The sequence below is a fragment of the Ctenopharyngodon idella genome, chromosome 3, assembly GCF_019924925.1.
Source record: "Ctenopharyngodon idella isolate HZGC_01 chromosome 3, HZGC01, whole genome shotgun sequence".
Lineage (NCBI taxonomy): Eukaryota > Metazoa > Chordata > Actinopteri > Cypriniformes > Xenocyprididae > Ctenopharyngodon > Ctenopharyngodon idella.
In genome coordinates this window covers 27,368,036-27,388,485 of record NC_067222.1, presented here as the reverse complement: position 1 = coordinate 27,388,485, position 20,450 = coordinate 27,368,036, and the positions used below count along the sequence as shown (strand labels likewise).

General features: G+C 38.3%; 1 protein-coding gene across 1 annotated transcript in view; it reads right to left on the bottom strand.

The window, feature by feature from the left end:
• The window catches only part of septin12 (septin 12), a 66,929-nt gene that overhangs the window by 44,616 nt on the left and 1,863 nt on the right, over positions 1-20,450 (bottom strand). Inside the window, exon 2 of the mRNA XM_051886603.1 lies at positions 13,545-14,855. Coding sequence (XP_051742563.1) covers positions 13,545-14,855 — 1,311 coding nt within the window. The remainder of the gene's footprint in view (positions 1-13,544; positions 14,856-20,450) is intronic.

The window sequence follows — 20,450 nt, the reverse complement described above, 5'->3', positions numbered from 1 at the left end:
CTGGTACAACCATATCCACATCGCTATGATCAGATGCTTTCTTTCTGCTGCCACCGCTGTCAATTTTGCTGTGTGTTTATTTTGTTACTGAGAGGAAAACGTGCAGTACATATCAAATATTCTATCAAAACGCTTCTCTCAGATTAAATGCGTTTCCCGAATATTTGGATTTTAACATGGTCTATTTTGCAAACAAAATAACTCTTGTCGATTTCCTTAGTGGCTTCTTTATAGCTAAATCCAAAATGAGTCCGCACTTCAGCTCTGTATGCCGCGGGAGCGGAATAATTCTATCGTCTTGTGAGCTGGGTTTGCTAATGCTAACACTAGCGATACACCTTGCGCTTCTCCGGCTCCGCGTCAGTTTACGTTCTGAGATAACACTGCCATCTAGCGGTTGGGTTTTATACAGTCTGTGGTTTAAATCGAACACAAAGCCACGAATCTTGGATGTAAATAACTAAATATATAAATATCGATACAGTGTTTTTGAGAATCGATACAGTATCGCCAAACATAATATCGCGATATTCACGTGTATCGATATTTTCTTACACCCCTACTCTTGACTGAATAACTTTTTTAGCTTTATTATGAACCAATGTATATTTAATTCATTTGAAGACTATGCAGTTTTAGTTTTACGTTTGATTAATCAGTTTATGTCTTTTCTTACTTGAATGCTACTGTTAAATCGATCTAATGTAGGCCTACCTGAAAAACTTAAAGCACTGTTTATTTCACTTGTATATTTGTTTTATTGTATTTGTCCTATTCTTTGTAGTTCTTATTTTTAATAAAAAAGATAAATTAAAATCAGGTGTTTTTGTTTACCTGGATGTTCTTGATGTTAAGTTTTAGGTTAAAATAACGGTAACTTTATTTTAGGGTCTTTTAACTAGTTGCATATTAGCATGCATATTACTAGAATATTGGTTGTTTATTAGTACTCATTAGGCACATATTAATGTATTATTCAGCATGACCATATTCTACATTTTTAATCTTACCCAATACCTAAACTTAACAACTACCTTACTAACTATTAATAAGCAGTAAATTAGTTACTTTTTAGGGAGTAATGCAATACTGCAATACATTGCTTTTAAAAGTAACTTTCCTCTACACTGGTTCTCTACTTTACCACAGTTTTCCCTCCATTGCTATTCAGTATGAAATACACAACGCGAACAGTAATGCTCGATTCTTGATTAAATGAGTCAAATCAGTTATTTCTTTAGAAAATCAAAAACATACAGCACAACCAGTGAAATCTGAATCCCGAGCTAATGGTTTTTATGAGCTGGTTCTTTTTAGTAATATCATACAACATACAGCAAGATACATACATACAAACATACAAATATTCTCCAAATATTTCTTAAACAGAATCTGAATCGTTAAGAAGAATCAGAATCGGAATGGCTCCTGATTGATTCCCATTCCTAGGGACAGCGCAACAGCTACACATTTAAAGTATGTCTGATTTCTCATCATCCCAGCATTATGTGGTTTAAAAGATTAATCATTGAACTTTATTGAGGAGCTTATCGGTTCATTCAGCGGACAGGCCTGAGGAATGCAAATGCCAGCAGTGGGTCAGTGGGTTGCTCTGTCAGTTTTAGACTACAGTCTGTTTGTAAACCTCACTGTCGCAGGCGGAGGAACGCAGGCCGAAGTTGGCACACATTTAGCTTTTTATGGTAACTGGATGGATTTCAAAGGCAAGCATAAGTGTATCTTGCAAGGGCTTATCTTTCATGTTTACACACTTGGTTGAGTTTATTACACCTTTCAAAAGAGGGAAACACACAAGTTAAGTTCAGCGCACGGATCTGGCATTTCCTTCCTCGTGAGTAGTTCCCCGTCCTGTCGGAAAGGATAAACACAAAAACAAGCAACCTCCCATTATGCACAGCTGATGCTGCTCTCCTCCCAAAAACACTATCATTCTTTCAAAGAGAGGAAAACAGATGCTTTGGAGTTAATAAGATTAGTTTGGGAGCTTCCCTGCCCATCTACACCATGGCTATGATAAGAAACTCTCTATGTTTATCCATGAAATGTGGTAGCTGGTTATGAATGACTGTACTGTCCGTCTACAGATTCCAAATATTAGCATCATCTGGCACTTACAGACATATCAGGTGCTGGGAAGGCATCAGCTTCAAACAAACAGAGAGCCATTTGGACAAAGAGACAGTTGTTTACCACAAAAGGCATATAAAACCTCCTCTGTGATGTGACTTCAGATTCCTGTTGCCCCCAGGAAATCTTGTTCAATTCACACAATAAGATTGTGTGTATTGAGACAGCTGGAGCTATGTGGGAACTGGTGAAGTATGTGTTGAAGCTTTCCTGTAATGTGATATAACAGCTTGAATTCATGGAAAGCTCCCGCTCACTCACTGAAAAGGGGAAATTCACTAAAAATGCTGATAGTGATGTTTATATGTATGCTCGGTTTCAGATTCACTAAAGAAATCATGCAAGTCATGTAACAGTACAATTTTGAATTGCAATATTTCACAATATTACAGTTTTACTGTATTTTTTAAACAAATATGTAGCCATTGTGAGCATAAGAGTGCTATCCCCAAACTTTTTAAACAACAAGATGCAAATAAAAAGGTGATGCTTGAGGTGGATGCATTTTTATTCTCCAAGTCTCTACAAATGAAACACATTTACCACATTAATTCCTCAGATGCACACCAAAAAGTCATCTGATTGGCTATTGCCGAACTAACCGATCTAATGATACGTCAGTAAGCACTTGGTCCGGTTGCAGGTGGTTCTCCTATAAGAATACAGCATGCAAAAGTGGCACAACCATTTAGTGAATTTGCCTCCAAGGATTTTATAAGTGAGTGTCTCTTTCCCATCTTTTCTTTTTAAAGAACTATCATTATAAGTTAATGCTTCAGGCAATATGATGTTATAATGTTTTGAGCTGTTTTTGCACATCAGGGTATATATTTAGGGGAGAGACTCATGGTTGCAACTGTCAAAAAGAGCACATAACACCCCTCATTACCCATGAGTCACTGTAAAGAATTAGTGAGAAAGAGCACTTCAGAGTTTACGGTTTCCTGTTTATTAAGATATGGTGCCTTGAAGGCTGATACAAACCCAGAGAGAATGTCAAACAGCTTAAAAGATAACAGCTAAAAAAAAAATAACCAAGCCTTTCATTTCAAATCAGGAGAATAAACAGTCTGCTCTCAGAGTCTAACCCTCGGTCTGCGACTGCCATTTGTTTAGACTTTTACACTAACAGAAATAATTGGCTCTCAGTTTCATCTATCAACTCTAAACTTGACTTTCTTTTTGCAACTGTCAAGATAACCTTCTTCACAAAGGGTATGGAAATGATGAAAAAACACCCGCCCGCCAATCACGCAAAAGCCCCCCTGTTGAAAGCGCCAATCTGAGGTCCTTTAGTTTAAAAGGGGGGTTTGGGATTCAAGATGAATAAAGAGTGAGATTTTTCTCTCTTGAAACCGGAGTACCTGTAGGTCTGTTGTTTGACCCATCTATTTCCCACAGCTCTGTAAGAGAATTGGAAACTCAGGCCCAAGAGAAAGATCAATCAATAGCACATGCGAATGGCCTTTTCAGATCAAAGTCGGCCTAATGTGGGCAGAGAAGCTGTCAAAACAATGGACTCCCTGCATAACAAAGTCTTTGCGACTGTGAGATCAGTTCCTCCAAGAGCACATATTTCACAGATTAAATATAGAAAGCTTCACCGAGCATAACAAACAGTAGATTATCGGAGGAACGAGCGAGGACCGGTGAGTCACATCTGTAGAAAGAAGGTGCGACATGTTATGACGCGGTGGAGCGGTTACCGTAACAGTAGAGACGCTCCAGCCACACTCTGATTACAGTCACTGGTCTGTGATTATATCCTTGACACACAACATGACAGACAGCAAAACCCTAAAATGCTATTTCCGCTCGTGCCAGCATGACAGTTTCAAATGGCCCCCTATCGAACCTCTGGAGGTACTGTATCTCAGAACAGTCACCCTGCAGAGCAACTGCTCTGATATTCAGACTTGGATGATCAAAGAAATATTTGGAATGGAGCAACATCTTGGTCTAACAAATAAGGGGATTAAGTTGCACTTCTGTTAACAGATTGATTCAATGAACCTTTGAACTGACACCTTGATTAAAAAATTCCATGATTCTAAAAAAAAAAATTAATATATTGAGAATATTTAATAACAGTAAGATGAAAACATTCTGGCTAAAGTTTGTCAGAAGCATCCATTGTTAAGATTCTGCTGTATAACATGCAGTGACTCGCCAATATTTAGGCATTAAATGTGAAATATTACATTTATTTACATAAAGCTGGCTTGCTTAAAGGGACAGTTCACCCAAAAAGAAATAAGTCATCATGATATGGTTTCTAAAAATGTGTTTAAAACACTTTAAAAGTCCTTGTTTTTTTTTATGTTTTTAAGAATGTTTCCATGGGTTCAAATTTAAAATTCATATGCCATCAAAAACATTCCTCATAACAGTGTTTGTTCTCTTCACGCGTCTCGGCGGCGAGTGGGGTTAAATTAAACTGCAATGGTGTTGATGGAAATGATCTGTTCCATCTATGTTTTGATCATTGTTCTGAATTCGACCCGGACGCAGTCTCTGACAAAAATGCGATTTTTTCAGCAGTTTTGTTCAAAATGTTGCTTTTTTTTTATTAAACTTGCTCACATTCAAGTGTTGATCAAAAAGAACGCATAAGGCTAGAATAAAATTATTAAAATTTTAAGCAGAGGCTCTGTTCTTTTTTTCTTATATATATTGTATGCATATAATTCATACAACAAAATATTCTGGGGGCCAAGAAAGTTTTGTGGAAATTGATCAAAAATGCTGGCGGTGGCTAGCAACTTTAAAAAAAAAAAAAAAAAAAAAAAAAAATTGCTGGCAGGGAAAGAGTTAACAGTCTTATGCAACACTATCAAGGTGTGCAGCCTCTCATAAATGAAATCCTTTTAAAACAATTACAATTTATCTGTGAATCCCAAGAAAATATGTTGGACACTAGCTGTCAGATTGTTGATATTCCTTGACTAATTATATCTTTGTCTGCAGAAAGAACTATGAAGTCTCAGAAGTAAATTCTCAGCAGAAACAGGTTTTTCCCTTGTGCTAAATCATAAACTCCAAGCTGAGCCCCCCTCCTCACGCCCCTTCACCGTGCCTGTTCGCCAAAGGAAAAACACAGATAGATCGAAAACGCCCCAAACCAGCTGCCATGCATTACTGCTGGCACTTTCTAAATCAGCAATTCTGTCCAAGGACCTGAATGATGTGCTCACTCCCTGTCACATGTTTGGAATGAGCTGTGTGCACAGCCCATTAGCAGATTGGCTGTTCGAGACAATATACCACTCGTTATTAATGGACAACATATATCATATAATATGCAAACAGATATCAAGTTACCAGCTGTATTGGATCACACTGTCAAAAAGAAAGTTTCACTTGTTAGTGAAAAGATAAACTTTGGTACAAAAACTGGATTATCCACATAAGCTACATGAAACATGTTCAATTCTGCTCCACTGAGACCTCATTCAAATTATTCATGAATACTGAAACCACAATTCTACACAGCTAGACTACCATGTCAGTATAACTAATGTCACTCTTAAGCACTTGTGGCATTATTTGTTTAGGAAGCGGGCCAGATTTAACAAAGATCCCCCTGTCTAAAGTGTAAAAAACTCCCAGAGAACCTTTGCATCCACAATATCAGGTTAATAAAACCTGTCTTGTGTTGTTATGGGTGTATTGCGTTGAACTCAACAGAGCTAGCTCCCCGCACAGACTGTCATCACAACTGAACATCTGAACTCATGATGTGTGCATACTTCCCTCAGGGTGGAAATATTTTTCCACTAAGAATTAATTAATCCCATCCAATTACCTATTTTTCCCCCAAACACCCTCATATCTCTTATCAGTTATGAAGCCCCCTGGGCAGCTGATCTGAACTCATTCACATCAAGACTATCAAGCTTATTCTAAAACAAGAATGAAGGGTAATCCTGTGGGTCACCATGATGTCATTTATGCAACACAATCAGATTCCTGAATTTTGGCAAAAAAGCAGTTAGAAAATGCATTAGCATAAAATGTCTTGACTGTCATTTTCAATTTAATGCATCCTTACTAAAAAAAAAAAGTGTTAAATTCTTATATATATATATATTATATATATATATTTTTTTATTCATATTATATTAATATTTTTATTCTGGTGTCACTGTTGTCCTGTGCATTGGGTTACCAGCACCAAGTCCAAGCCTATTAATTTCCACCCCCAATTTAATACAAAATTTAGCATTTTAATCAACAGTACATTTTTTTGTTATCCTTTTACCATATGTCTTGGAGTATCGCAATAAGATCATATTCGTGAGTTCAGTATCATAATATGTATCGAATTGTGACATGAGGGTATCATTACACCCCATATATATATATATATATATATATATACTGACCTGTAATTTTCAAGCGATCCTGAAGAGCTTGATTAGCTGGTTCAGGTCTGTTTGATTAGATTTGTAGATAAACTCTGCAGGGCAGTGGGTCTCCAGGAGCAGGGCTGAAGACATAGGATCTAAAAACAGCTGTACAATATATGTGTGTATATATTATATATATACACACATATATTGTACAGCTGTTTTTGTCGCTTGAAAATCACAGGTCAGTTGAGCTGAAGCAGGTTGGAAATAAACTTTGCAGGACAGCAGGTCCTAGATGGTTTAAATGTTGCCTGGGGTGCTCAATGTTTACACTTTTGGGGGAGATAAACCCATGGCATACTAATAGTAGTCAATGAACAATAAACTGGGTTAAGCATTAAAAAAAACCGTACATATTTTATCTTTAAAACACCAATAATTTAATAACAGTGTTAAATGTAATCTATAGCAAATCGCAACATGAATATTTATTTTTCAGAATGTTGTGATGGCTAAATGAACTTCTAGCATTTACAAATCACTGATTTTAGTTTTTTTAGCTTTTTATTTTTACATTACTAAGACAAACTAACATGAAAACAATTATCAGAGTATCAATATCAGCCAGAATTGGAATATTGGTGCATCCCTAGAACTGAGAGTATTACACAATTAATAATATAGTAAAGCATAAAGCAACTCAAAGAATTATGAATTTAGCCCAAATATAAGCACCCTTGAAAGGAGCAGGGGGTCTGTAGAACTTTGTGAAAGACGTGCATGTGAAATCTCTGGAGTTTAAGTGAAATTCTCTGGCAGCAGATTCTGTTGCAGGTACTCCTTGCTTATTCTGTGAAGAAAGTTGAACACGGTTGAATTTAATCTTCATGACTTAAACAGGAAGACCTGATATCTGAACCAATTTCTCCCTAAAATGTGGATTTTTCTTAATCTTTATCCTTTTTAAAATGTAGCTGATGAATGCGAGGACAAACATTAGATTTAAAAGGTTGTCCTTCAGTTATCAACATTGACATTGCTTGCTCAGAGCATTAGATGAGGTCGAATGTGACCCAGAGGGCCATGTTTTCCTCTCATGGAAATGAGTGCTATCATGTTTAACTGTACTCACAGGCAATACCTTAGCACGTGAAGTAAACATTACAGAGCACCTGAAGGTTGCTATGGTAATTTGTAAAAGCTCCTCTAGACTAAATACTGGGCTGTTATGGAATGGCAACACACACACACAAAATGCCACTGAAACCCATAATCAGTGCTCATCTCTCCAATGCCTCAGACAGCATGCACAGGTAATAAATCATCAATGACAGCAAGCTAAATTATGCTAAATGAGGAGAAGACATCCAAATCTTTCAGAGAGAAAAGCGCCAGGTTCTGGTAAACAGGCAAGTCAATCCCATTACTGACCCACCTCTATGGGCCTAAGATAAGAATACTGCCGCTTGTTAATGTTGTCTTATCTGCTAAGGAAACACATTTCCTTCTCAATACAAAAGAAGCTGTGATATGACTGGAAATGGCACCAGGCATGGACCATAAACAGAAAAAATAAGCAAATACTATATAAAAATTATTTCCTAGATTCATAAGAATTAACTTGTACTCGACTGACTGTACAACATTTCACTTCTGCTCTCTGAACTTCCTGTCTATTTAGAAACGCAGAAATTGATAAAGTAACTAAACTGTTTAACTCAAAGAAAGGAGATAAACTTCTACAAAGCCAAGCGTCTAAGCTGGAGGGGATAATGGGAGGGTGGCCTTAAACATCTGCTTGGGAAGAATTTATTCCCTAAATCATTGTCATTAGATCCAGAATAAATTGTGCTGTAAAAGGGACCAAAGAGCTTTCAGCCTTCATCAGACAAGTGGAGACATGAAGCCAAGACCTAAGAGCTGGGGGGAGCAAAAAGAGAGAGACCTGGGAAAAAATCTTTTTCATTTCGACGGGATTTCAATACTGTAAAAATGCAGAAAGCAGCACTTTGACTGAGATGAAGAAATAGCAAGTTTAATGGAATTTTACACTCCGAATATGTGAAGAACTTCTAAGGTCATCGTGATGAAAAGAAACGCAACTCATCAGCACATCAGCAGACTGCAGACATGCTTTATTTTACCACATAAGTAGCTGTGGGGGTTTCAGAAGAGAATCCGTCATCTGTTCTGGAGGTCTTTCTGTATTTATGAGCAGCTTCAAACATGATTTCACTCTCTCTCTGTTAGAGGAAGAGAGCAGAGGACGGCCCTTTGGCTGTTTTTGTTGTCATGTTTTTTTTAACTAACAAACTCTTAGCGCAGAAGAGAGTGATAGCAAAATCATATTTTAAGCAGCTAACATGCATTAGAAGAACATTTTTCATTTTTACAGCCAGTTGTAAGATGACGGCTGATTTTACAAGACTTTCTATATATGTCTATATTTTATCACTAAGTAAAAAAGAATTCCGACCAGCCCAGCATAGCAACACTGGTTCAACCAATGATGCAAGTTTGGGGATGGGCTATCTTTTTGGTCGGCCAATAGAAGATGGGAGGAATGTTCATTAAACCTTTCATTACTTTTTGCAGTTCTTTTTGGTGCTGTGCTATCAAAATATTGCCCTGTTTGTTTGAGAGATCCGACCAGCCCAGCATAGTAACACTGTCTCAACCAGTAATCCAAGTTTGGAGGCAGGGATATCCGTTTGGTCGGCCAATAGAAGATGGGGGGAATATTCATAAAAACCTGTCATTATTTTTGCAATTCTTTTTGGTGCTGTGCTATCAAAACATTGCTCTGTTAGTTTGAGAATTTCAACCAGCCCAGGATAGTAACACACTGGCTCAACCGATGATGTGAGTTTGGGTGCGGGGCTATCAGTTTGGTTTGGCCAATGGAAGATGGGAGGAATGCTCATTTAAACCTGTCATTATTTTTGATGCAGAAATTACACACTTCACCTTTAAAGGGTTAGTTCACCCAAAAATGAAAATTATGTCATTAATTACTCACCATTATGTCGTTCCACACCCGTAAGACCTTCGTTAATCTTCAGAACAAAATTTAAGATATTTTTGATAAAATCCGATGGCTCAGCGAGGCCTGCATTGACAGCAAGATTATTTCATTTTTCAATGGCCAGAAAGGTACTAAAGACATATTTAAAATAGTTCATGTGACTACAGTGGTTCAACCTTAATATTACAAAGCGACAAGAAAAGATTCGTAAAGCTTTGAAGCTTCATGAAGCAGTGTTTTGAAATCGCCCATCACTAGATATTGTTGAATAAAGTCGTTATTTTGGTTTTTTTGGTGCACAAAAAGTATTCTTGTCGCTTTATAATATTACGGTTGAACCACTGTAGTCACATGAACTGTATGTAAATATGTTTTTAGTACCTTTCTGGGCATTGAAAAAGGAAATGATCTTTGAGGCCTCACTGAGCCATCGAATTTTATCAAAAATATCTTAATTTGGGTTCTGAAGATGAACGAAGGTCTTACGGGTGTGGAACGACATGAGGGTGAGTAATTAATGACAGAATTTTCATTTTTGGGTGAACTAACCCTTTGAGCAATTATTAAGAACTTATTCTATAGCATCTATATTCCACAAATAAAAACAAAATTGAGATATGAATTTGGAATAACACACTAGCATACTATTAGACTTACTACCTCCTCTGAAGTATGCATCTGATGAACACTTTACTATGATAATGTAGTATGTAGTGTGTTAGGACTTTCAACAATGTCAACTAGTTTTACTACTGGCTGGTGTTACTGGGGTAATTTTCATTGCAAAACTGCATACACAATAACACAAGATGATTTAAACTTTGAATGTAATTTATAGTAAAACTAAAAATTAAAAGAAAAATTAATTATGGGTTGCTCAACAAAACCCAACACGTTAAACAGACGTCACTCTTTAATAATAACAGGTATTACTGTGGCAAGCCTACATATGATACACAACACATATTTACATATGTACATATATTTTACACACTCACATATTTAAACAGTTGAGAAGCAGGTTCTTTATCAAATGTAGTACATACTCGTAGTATGCAAATCTGAAAGCAGCTTACAAGAGAATTAGTATAAAAATTTTTTTTTAAAAATTAAATCCTCAAAATGTACTTCAAGTCATCATAATAACCCTATATGATAGCTTATGGCATTAACATTAGCATCTTTACTGACAGCATAAATGAACTGAAAAAACCCAGCAGTCCCAAAAGGACAGCTATAAACACAGTTGGGAGCATGTCATGTGTTTGGCCTTAACAGTGAATGATCTCTTTCCTTGTTATCACAGGAAACAGTGCAAAGGGCCTACATATAGCTCAATGATGGGTGGATGACGTGATGCCTAAATATACCACCATTTCAAAAAGTAAAACAAGTCATAATGCACATGGAACATGATGAAAACATGGGCGGGTATTTCCCATTGGCTTTGTCAAAAGGGCTACATCCGTATGCACTGCGCCCAGATATTTTGAGGGAAAAAATGAAAAGAAAACAAGACACCACAGAACCGCTGAAAAACACTGCCTGAAGCAGATAGCATGACATAAACAGCACCCACATCCCAGACTTTCACTGATGCAACCATTAGGAAGTCGGTTTCATCCGAACCCATCAGCGCAGCCTTTACAGCTCAACCATCTGACAAACAGCAAACAACACATTTCAGCCTGAGGTACAAGCCTGGGGCAGCACCCATTTTGACACACTTACTAACACTGGAAATTATAAATCACTTAGTAAATGAAGTCATGTTTATGTTTCAGAGAGGTTTCAGCGTGGGGGCTGGCTGACTGGGATCTGTGCAGATGTCAAGACGCCCACCCTGATGTTAGCTTACTCGTGAGATGCACAACAAGCGCTGCTAGATAAGCTATACAAGTAGGATCTATGAGGCTAAACACAGTTGTTGGCGCCCACTGATTCCCTCCAGTTCAATGCTCTCTGTTTTCTCAGGTCAGGAAATGCACCCCTCTCCTCTCTGCAACATGACCCCAGGAAATGAAGACGAAGGGAAAAACAACAGGAGGAGGCAAATATACAACATGTGGAGATGAAAAATCCCCAACTTTTTTCTGGTCAGAATAAATCAAACCCACAGCTTTCCCAACATGTATTTTTGTCTGAAATATGCCAAAATGCATTAGAGTTTGTGGTACACCATAGTAATATCAAACATATTGCTATTTACGTGAATCCAACATGCACACGTCACCATTTTATTGCTTGGCACACCAATTAACTCACTAATGTTAGCGACCAACATTTACAGATACCTAACAAATTAGTTCAGTTAAATTAACTGTTATGAGTATTTAGAACTTTTTCTTTTGAGTTCACACCACTGACATATTTCAAGTAAACTGAACTGTTTCATTGTTTTGAGTTGTATGAACTCATTACTTTTAATTTAGACTAACTTAAGTTTAACTGAAACTGGGGTGGGATTTCTATTTCCCAGCATGCTTTGCCCATGGCACTCTAAAGGGAGAGTAAATGCTAAAAATAAGTGTTATATAACGTTTTTTTTTGTGCAAGAATAATGGTAAGGGAGATTTAGTAGTGATTAATGTTTTGTTATGCTAATTTAGAAGCGTTTCCGTTAATGTGGGTTTTTGGAGAGATACCATCATGATGACAAGTGGCGCATGCTGCTTGGTTTGAGAGCAGGTAAGTTACATGTTTTAAGTTGCTATACTCATTCAGTAAGTGCTATACCATGCTATTGTTAACATGTTAGCAAATTAGCAAGTTGGCATTTTCTGAATTTTCTCATTAGGGTTTACAGTGAAGTAAATAACTCATTTGATTTGCAAGAACTCGAAATAAAAAAAAGTTAATTAATAAAATCTTTTATGTTAATTGCTATCAAAATGTATGAATTAACTCAGTACTTCAAGTTAGGAGCAATTAACATGCATGAGTACTACATACTCAACTTTATAGTTCTGCTTACTTAAAATTGGGAACATCATAATTCAAAAAAATTGATGTAACTGATTACCTCAAATTTTTTGAGTTAGCCCAACTTATTCGGGTTTACAGTGAACCCCATCTTTATCATTACTTATCATTACTATTATAAATGAACTACTAACAACTATTAGCAACTCCTGTAATCTTGCATTTTGTTTTGCAAAATATAAGGGCTGAATTTGAATTAACACACTAGCACTCCTATGATGATTAGCTTTTTATTGCCCTTTATCTGCTAAATTAATCATTGTAAAAGCACGTGTACTTTAAAGAGTAATGTCCTGATTCTATAGATATTTAACACCAAAAATGGGTCAATACGTGACAACCATGCTGTTGACTATGAATTATATATGCTTTTCACCCTGATGTCTTTGATATTACTAAGCCTCAGTTCTGAATTCATTATTGTCAATTGCTATGTAAAGCCATACATAAGAACATAATTATGGTGCCAAGACTCCAAGCCCTGTCTGGATTGCACTAATCCCAATGGCAAGTAATGTGGGCGTGTATGGATTGGGTGAGATCACTGTAGCAGAGATTGACACACCTGAGAAATTTAACTGTATAAGGGTCTGATTCTGTAGCCTCTGGCACTGTTCAACTTAGCTGTGTCTGCCAGGGATCACTTTACTGGGTAGGCAGTGATGACAGGATCCCCTGAACTGTTATCACCGTTTGCACTCAGCTATTTGTTGATATACCAGGAATTCCTCTTTTTCTTGTCTTTTTCTTCTCTCCCATCACCCTTTTCTCTACAGTATGTCAGTAAGGTGCGGAAAGACAGCTGTGATGACAGCAGCACTTCAAATAAAGTGCTGCCTTTAGACCCACACAGTTCTGTTTACTTAACTAATCATATTCTTTGCAAAGGGCATACCTCCCATTTTAAGTGCATTAAATCAATAGACATGTAGCATAACCACCAGTGGCACTGAACAAGTTCTTCTGGTGAACTTCAACAACCCAATTTATTAGCTATTAAGACCCTGAACTGAAATATTAAGAGCACTACATCTCACCTTCAGATCTCTTGAAATCCTTGCGTTGTACTGCTGGTGAGTATTTCTTGATGCCATTACTCAGGGGGATGACCAGACTCGGATCAGACACTGGCACCTTAGTCTCCACTCTGGAGAAAGAGGCAATCCGCTGTAATATGGAACCCACGCTCTCTTTGGCATGGATGTCATCCTGATCGATATCATTGCTGATCTCCATCTCTCCTGATGGGGAAGGTGGGGCAGGGGCCACCTGGACCATTTGGGGCTTAGAGACTACATTGAACTGAGGAGTCTGGGCTGGAGACAGCAGCACAGGAGATTCACTGATGTTGGGTACTGGGATAGCTCCAGGAGGAGTGATGGGCTCTCTCTTTTCGATGATGTTGTTGTTGTTGTTGTGGGCCAGGGGTAGGTCGGTGCTGTCTAGGCTGCTGATGGATGCAGAGGGACTTGCCAAGACGATGGGACTGTTGGATAACGTGTGGAACCTTGGAGGTGGTTTGGGTGCTCCTGGAGATTCATTCTGAGACTTGAAGACCAGGTTGTCAAGGTCAAGAGGGAACTTGTTGAGGCGCACTGGATCTTTAGGTCTAGAAGACTGGTTGTTGAGAGAGGAGTCCCTTGCAAAGGTACTGGTGTTCTGTATGTTATTGGGACTTGTGCTCCACTGTGGACTTGTATTGGTGAATCGTGATCCAGGAGAAATCACTCGTCTCATTCCTGCAGTCTCCATCTGGAGATCCAGAGATGGCATGGAGCCATGGCTAATACCCATGGATTCAGTTGGGATGACCAGAGGACCCTCCAGCTCTGAATGGAACATGTTCCCATGGGAGGAGAACTTCTTCAGGGCAGGGCTGCCTAAACGTTGGGCCTTGAATTCCCCAACTCCAACAGGACTTTGAGGAGGGCTTGTGTAGGAGCAGAGTTTAGAAGAGGCCTGGTACTCCAGACTGGAAGAGGAGCTATGGAGACTGTCGTTGTCACTTCCTGGACCTGAAGATGAATTGAAGCCATTAGGGTTGAATTTGTTTTGAAATGAGGCAGCTCGGATGATCCCGGAGTTGGCGTTGATAGTGGGCTTTTCCATTATCCCTCGGTTGAAGGAGAGACTGGACACCATCCTGTTTCTCATAACAGGGCTTTGGGCAGGACTGCAGCTGATACTAATCCTGGAGCGGTAAGGAGGAGACACCTGGTTCCCTGGACTCCTCACTTCATTTGTCTTGTTGAGGATTGCACTTGGGCTGATGGGAGATGTGACAGAAGATGTGGGGGAGAATGTGGGGATCTCATTCACATCATCAATATCAAAGGACCTCTTCAAAGCTGTATAAGGAAAGAGGACACAAATTTGATTAATTTTCAATGTTAGAAGACACTCTTGAAGGCTCAATGAATAATAAACGACATAACATAATAAAATGAGGTAAGTTAAATTATACCTAATAACCAAAGGCCAAATTTCAGTTCAAAAAACACTAGGCTATAATTTTTCAGGTAACACATTTCTGAATTTATGATAATACTGATAATACATCAAAGTTTTGGACTTCGTTCATGATAGAAATCATAAATCTGCTAGGACAGTCATTTCCTGTTTTTGATTTAAAGAGGCACTAAAACCTTAAAAGGATACACTTCACGGTGAGGGCAGCCTGGAGCTCTGACTGAATGGACGTCAGTCAGACAGATTTTGAAGGGCCAAGATATAATTACACTGCTGTCTGTGCAATCTTGCTTTGAGGGTGACATAACAACTGTGAACAAATATGCTTTATTCTAGCACCAAGGTTATGTTTCGTAAGTCTTTTTTTTTTTTTTTTTTTTTTTTTAATTTGAATGACATGTTTTAATTGTTTATACAGTTACAAACCACCATGATGAGAAAACTAATGTCAAACAGTGCTAAAATTACCACTAAATAACCAGCAAAAATGTATTATCACCTGCGATAACATCAGCAATGTTTACAATTCACTGCCCTCTACATGCTGCGCTAATAGAACGGGATTTAAGCTGTCTTATCAGCCTAATTCAGAGAAATTATTACTTTAACAATAATTAAAACATTTTTTTTTTTTTTTTTTCCGTAAGTCTTTAAGACATCGGGGCTGGTAGGATAAGGTTGAGCGAAATATTTGTACACAGCATAAACATCACTGATAATCTGATTTAACTCTTTCATACAAAAGGGTCAATAATTCAGTAGTATTAAGATAATATAATATAATTATAAATATTCCGAGACTAGATAAATTAGCAAACAAAACCACTATATTTAAGATATGGTCTCTGAAAACATTTTTTTTTTTTGTATATTTTGCTTCTCAGGTAAATGTTAATCTTTAAATGATATTTTGATTTGATTTTTTACTAGAAAACAAGACAAAACATAGTAATTCTTAAAAATAGACCAGCTGCATCAAAATCCACATGACATAGACTGTGAAGTAAAAATTGTGAAGATCTTCATGTCACCCCTATATCAACTTTAAAGGCATAATGACATTTGTTCTCAATTAAAAGCATGTGCTAAGGAAATGTTAGGTACAAGAAGATAGTGGAAACAGTCTCTTGTGGGGCTGAATGGTAAGTCTACACCTGGAGCATGTAAATTGTAGTGACACTGTATAATCCCCTCATTCTCAGAAGCTGCAACACAAAGCCGAAGGCAAACAGTGCTTTCCGACCTTTTCCCTTTGTGAGAGGCAGTGGCTTTTCCTCCAGCACAAAGGGCCAATTCAAAGACACAGTGTCAGGGACTGAAGGCTTGGATTACAACAGCCCTTCACCATGACTGAGAATTCCAGTGGTGAACAGCACAAATGTCCTAACAGCTCTGTGGCAGACCCAATTAGAAGTGGCAACTTGAGTATTTCATGTAGACACCATCGTGCCATGCGATGACAATTGGATCTGGCTAGGGTGTGATGCAATGAGGTGCTTGTAATTGCAGACTATCACGGCTTACATGCCATCTTTGGCGTATCAAAAACCCTGATATCATGACAGGATGTCAGAGGCAAAACTTGAGATTTTCAGTCCTCTTCAGGTGCTGCCTTGTATAAACAAGCAGATATCAGTGTGAAGCTATCATAGCATCTCGCCCAGCAGCCCTGATTTTATCTTCGCCTGGCAGGGGGCAGGGCTGGAGCCGAGGCTGCCTGTCTTCCTGTAGGGTATGCTACCAATTAGAGTCAAGAAGACTACAGGCACTAAATGAAATCAGATTTCACGCAGGAACAGCCCCCTCTTTTACAGTGAGGAGACCACAGACCCTTTGTTTCATCTCACCCATCATCATCCGCACAGCTGTGAAAGTTTAGGCCTAATCGAATTTCAGCAGTAAGTCCCTTGGTAAGGCCGCCTGTGCATCGCTGCTACACACAATGTCATTCTCTGCAGTACCCCAGAAGTCATTTAATATAAGAAGAACACCGTTAGGGTGCCATTTGATTCAATGGAGGAGAGGTTAAAGTTGCAGTGTGTACTCTCACAATGGCACTCAAAGTGATGAAGAAGTGCACTTTAGCAAAGAAATACGCACCACTTAAGCGAACTACAGTTTTGGAAACCGAAAGAAAAGACACAAAGTGAGGGAGGGACAGCAAACCAAGGGGCACAGTCTAACAGCTTTTTTCTTTTCTTTTTTTTTATGATGCAGCACATGCAAGTGTAAACTTGTACTACCCTTTGACTGAGATAAAAAGGGGCTGGTATCAGGTAATTACTGGCACCCTGTCAAACGCTCAGGAAATAATTACGCTGGCAGCCAAGCGCACCATCTCTGCGCTGTTCAATATTCTTTCTCTCAGCTTTGCTGCAGTTTAATCCCCTCTGTTAACACATGGAGCAGCACAATGCCTGCACAATCTGATAAAACAGAGAGGAACCTGAGAATCTCCTTCTCTCTGCTCCTTTTTCCTCATGGCTAAGCCCTGTCTTTCCTCTCTTTTGCAGCATGTTATGGCTCTTTGGGAAACGGGATGGATGTCAATGCCTCCTGTGATGATTATATGCTTCCTGTGGAAGAATTTGTTGACATTCCTTCATTAAGGACATTTTGGGTCCTTTTGTAATTTCCTGTTAACCATGTTCAATACAGCTTGGGAATGTTTGGCCCATGGGTAAAAACTTGATGGACTCATGGACTAAATAAACCCATTGATTTCTGAAATATGATCAAAAGGGATAGTTCAACCAAAATGAAAATTCTGTCACTCCAAACCTTTCAATTTTCAACTGTTTTTGTCCATACAATGAAAGTCAATTTGGTCTAAAACAACACTGCACTTCATTGCCTTTTATTGTATGGACATGGATGTTTTGCAAAATATCTTTGCTCATTTTTCACAGAAGAAAGACAGTCATAGAGGTGTGAAACGACAAGAAGGTGAGTAAATGATGACAAAATTTTCATTTCTCGTTGATCTGTTTAAATGTTGTCAGCCACAAATAACCCAAAATACCTTGCTCTTGCACAGTCAATATATCTCTGACCCCTTCTAAAGGAAGCCACATGCGGAAGAATAAAAGCGATGTTTTCTTATTTGTACTGTGCGTTCACATAGATTCAGGATCACGCAGTTCATGATTTTACGACACTAGCTGCCATGCTACTTTGGACCTTAAGTTTATGGTGTGGGGCTGCAAGGCAAACAGAGAAAGACCTGGGGATGACTGAGAAGTAAACGAGAAAGGTGGGGGAGGTCAAGGGGACACCACACAGTCACTGATACATGTATATCTACCCATGACATTTCTGTTAATCACATAAACATAATGTTGATATGCTCATAATCAGCAACAACCAATATTTCCAGAGTAATAAATGTGGGTTCTATCTTAATCTGGTAGCACTTTGAGGGAAAGTTTTGAGAGATGCACCTAGGGAGGGAGAGTATACTGTGATGAGGAGGGGGGGTGTTAAGGGGGCAAGTCTGGGCCTGTTGTGGTTTTCCATCCCCCACCACCACATTCCTCACAGGTATTCTCAGACGACCCCTTGGAACACCACCCTAAGCACATAGCTCAGAAGTTGTTCGGACCACCTCTACTAAGGCACATCTGGAAGCTGAATTCCGAGCTGCCATTTTCAGCATTGCAGCGATGCGAATAAGGCACTGCATTCACACCCCCCTGGGGGTCTGGAAAAACTTTCACACAGCTACAGATACTATTTAATACACCTTTTTAGCATGAGTTGAATTTAGCTCTTCCATCATCCTGACTCAGTATAACCACATGTGCTATTCAACACCCTTGTGTTTTCATTACCATTTCAGATTTGGTATCTAATGTTCCAAATGGAAATACATAGTTTAAAAAAAGTGAAAAAAGGAACTCATGGCTGATAATGGCATTTGATTTGCTTCAGTTGACATATACTCAATGTGTGGTATCAGCTGTCAGGTAATTACACAGAAACATGTCTGAGCCACTTTGTATTCTCTCAGATTCCTGTGTCTTTCTAATTTTAACTTGGCAGCTTTTTGTAGAATCTGATCTAAGAGAAACATCTCAAAAACTATATGTACCTCTTCTAAATAATGATCGAAGGGTAAACAAAGGTCAATTAATACAAGACCGTCTTACATATGCTTAGTTTCAAGTAGACCTTTTCCTAGGAATAACAATCAAACCATGGCTGAGCTGAGGTAGACAGAATCCATGAACTGACTATTTAATAGTAAACCTCCATTACCTCCATAAACTACCATTTACACCCAAATACTCTAGAAAGATATAGTTATAATCAGTGTATTGTCAGACAGCCAAATGGCGAATTTAGAAGGTATGTGCACATAGGAGTCTTTAATATGCAGCCAAGGCAAAAAGAGGCATGTTACTGTAATTGCCCCCAATCTATCTTAATCATAAATGAAATATCTATGCCTGACATAACAAAAAGCTTGGTACCATGCTCTTCATTTAAAAAAAAAAAAAAAAAAAAAGTAAAATAATAAGGAAAACTAAATAAATTAAAGCAAATTTAAAAAAAATATATCTCGACACACTATGAATTCTGTGTATGAATAATACAGGGGCTAGCTGAGGTTAGTTTCCATATATTTTGTCCGGTGAGTGGGTAATGTATGGTATGGTATGACATTACATAGTGTAAGTTTGAACAGCCACTATTTGGACAACTATTTTGTGAACTGGTATTTGCTGAAGCAGAAAGAACAGATAACATCTCGAAATGACAGCAGAAGGTCAAGTGAGTCTTTCCTTAAATGGCACATTTCTAGAGTTGAAGTTCAATGTCAGTTTGTGTGTCATGTTGAGTGATATTATGTACTCAAAAATTCAAAAACCCAACATAGCAGTCCAAATTTTTTTGCCCAATATGGTTCAGACACACATACATAGACACGGTACATAGATATTTCACATAGACCTTAAAGCTTAGCCTTCTTTATCCCGTAAGGCTTTACCAGGGCCCCTATATCACCTCAATCTTATTCTATGACTCCCATAATGCTGTGAGGAATGTATAGGATGAAAAGGCAATGAAAACAACATCTTTTGTTTTAATGTAGACTTCAGTGAATCAGTACCATGATTCAAGAGCATATGACCCTGGCTCTGCTTGATCAAAAATGTAGTCTCAAGATAAAGCATATGCCATCTCTACTGCGTCAGTCTCAAATTACACAACAGGAAGGTTGAGGCTGTTTTTCTTTTCTCATTTCCACACATTCACATTAACAGGAAACGTATCCGTCATCATTCGCTGAACAGACATCTCTATGGATCACAAAAGTTCATGCCTTGCCTACAATTAAACTTCTACTGATAAGAAACGGATGACTACGTTTCACAGTCACTCAACCACAAACAGCCATATGAAAGAACCAAGGATCTCACTATACATCCCACAACATTCCAAGAGGCGTTTTCCTCAGAATGAACGGCGGT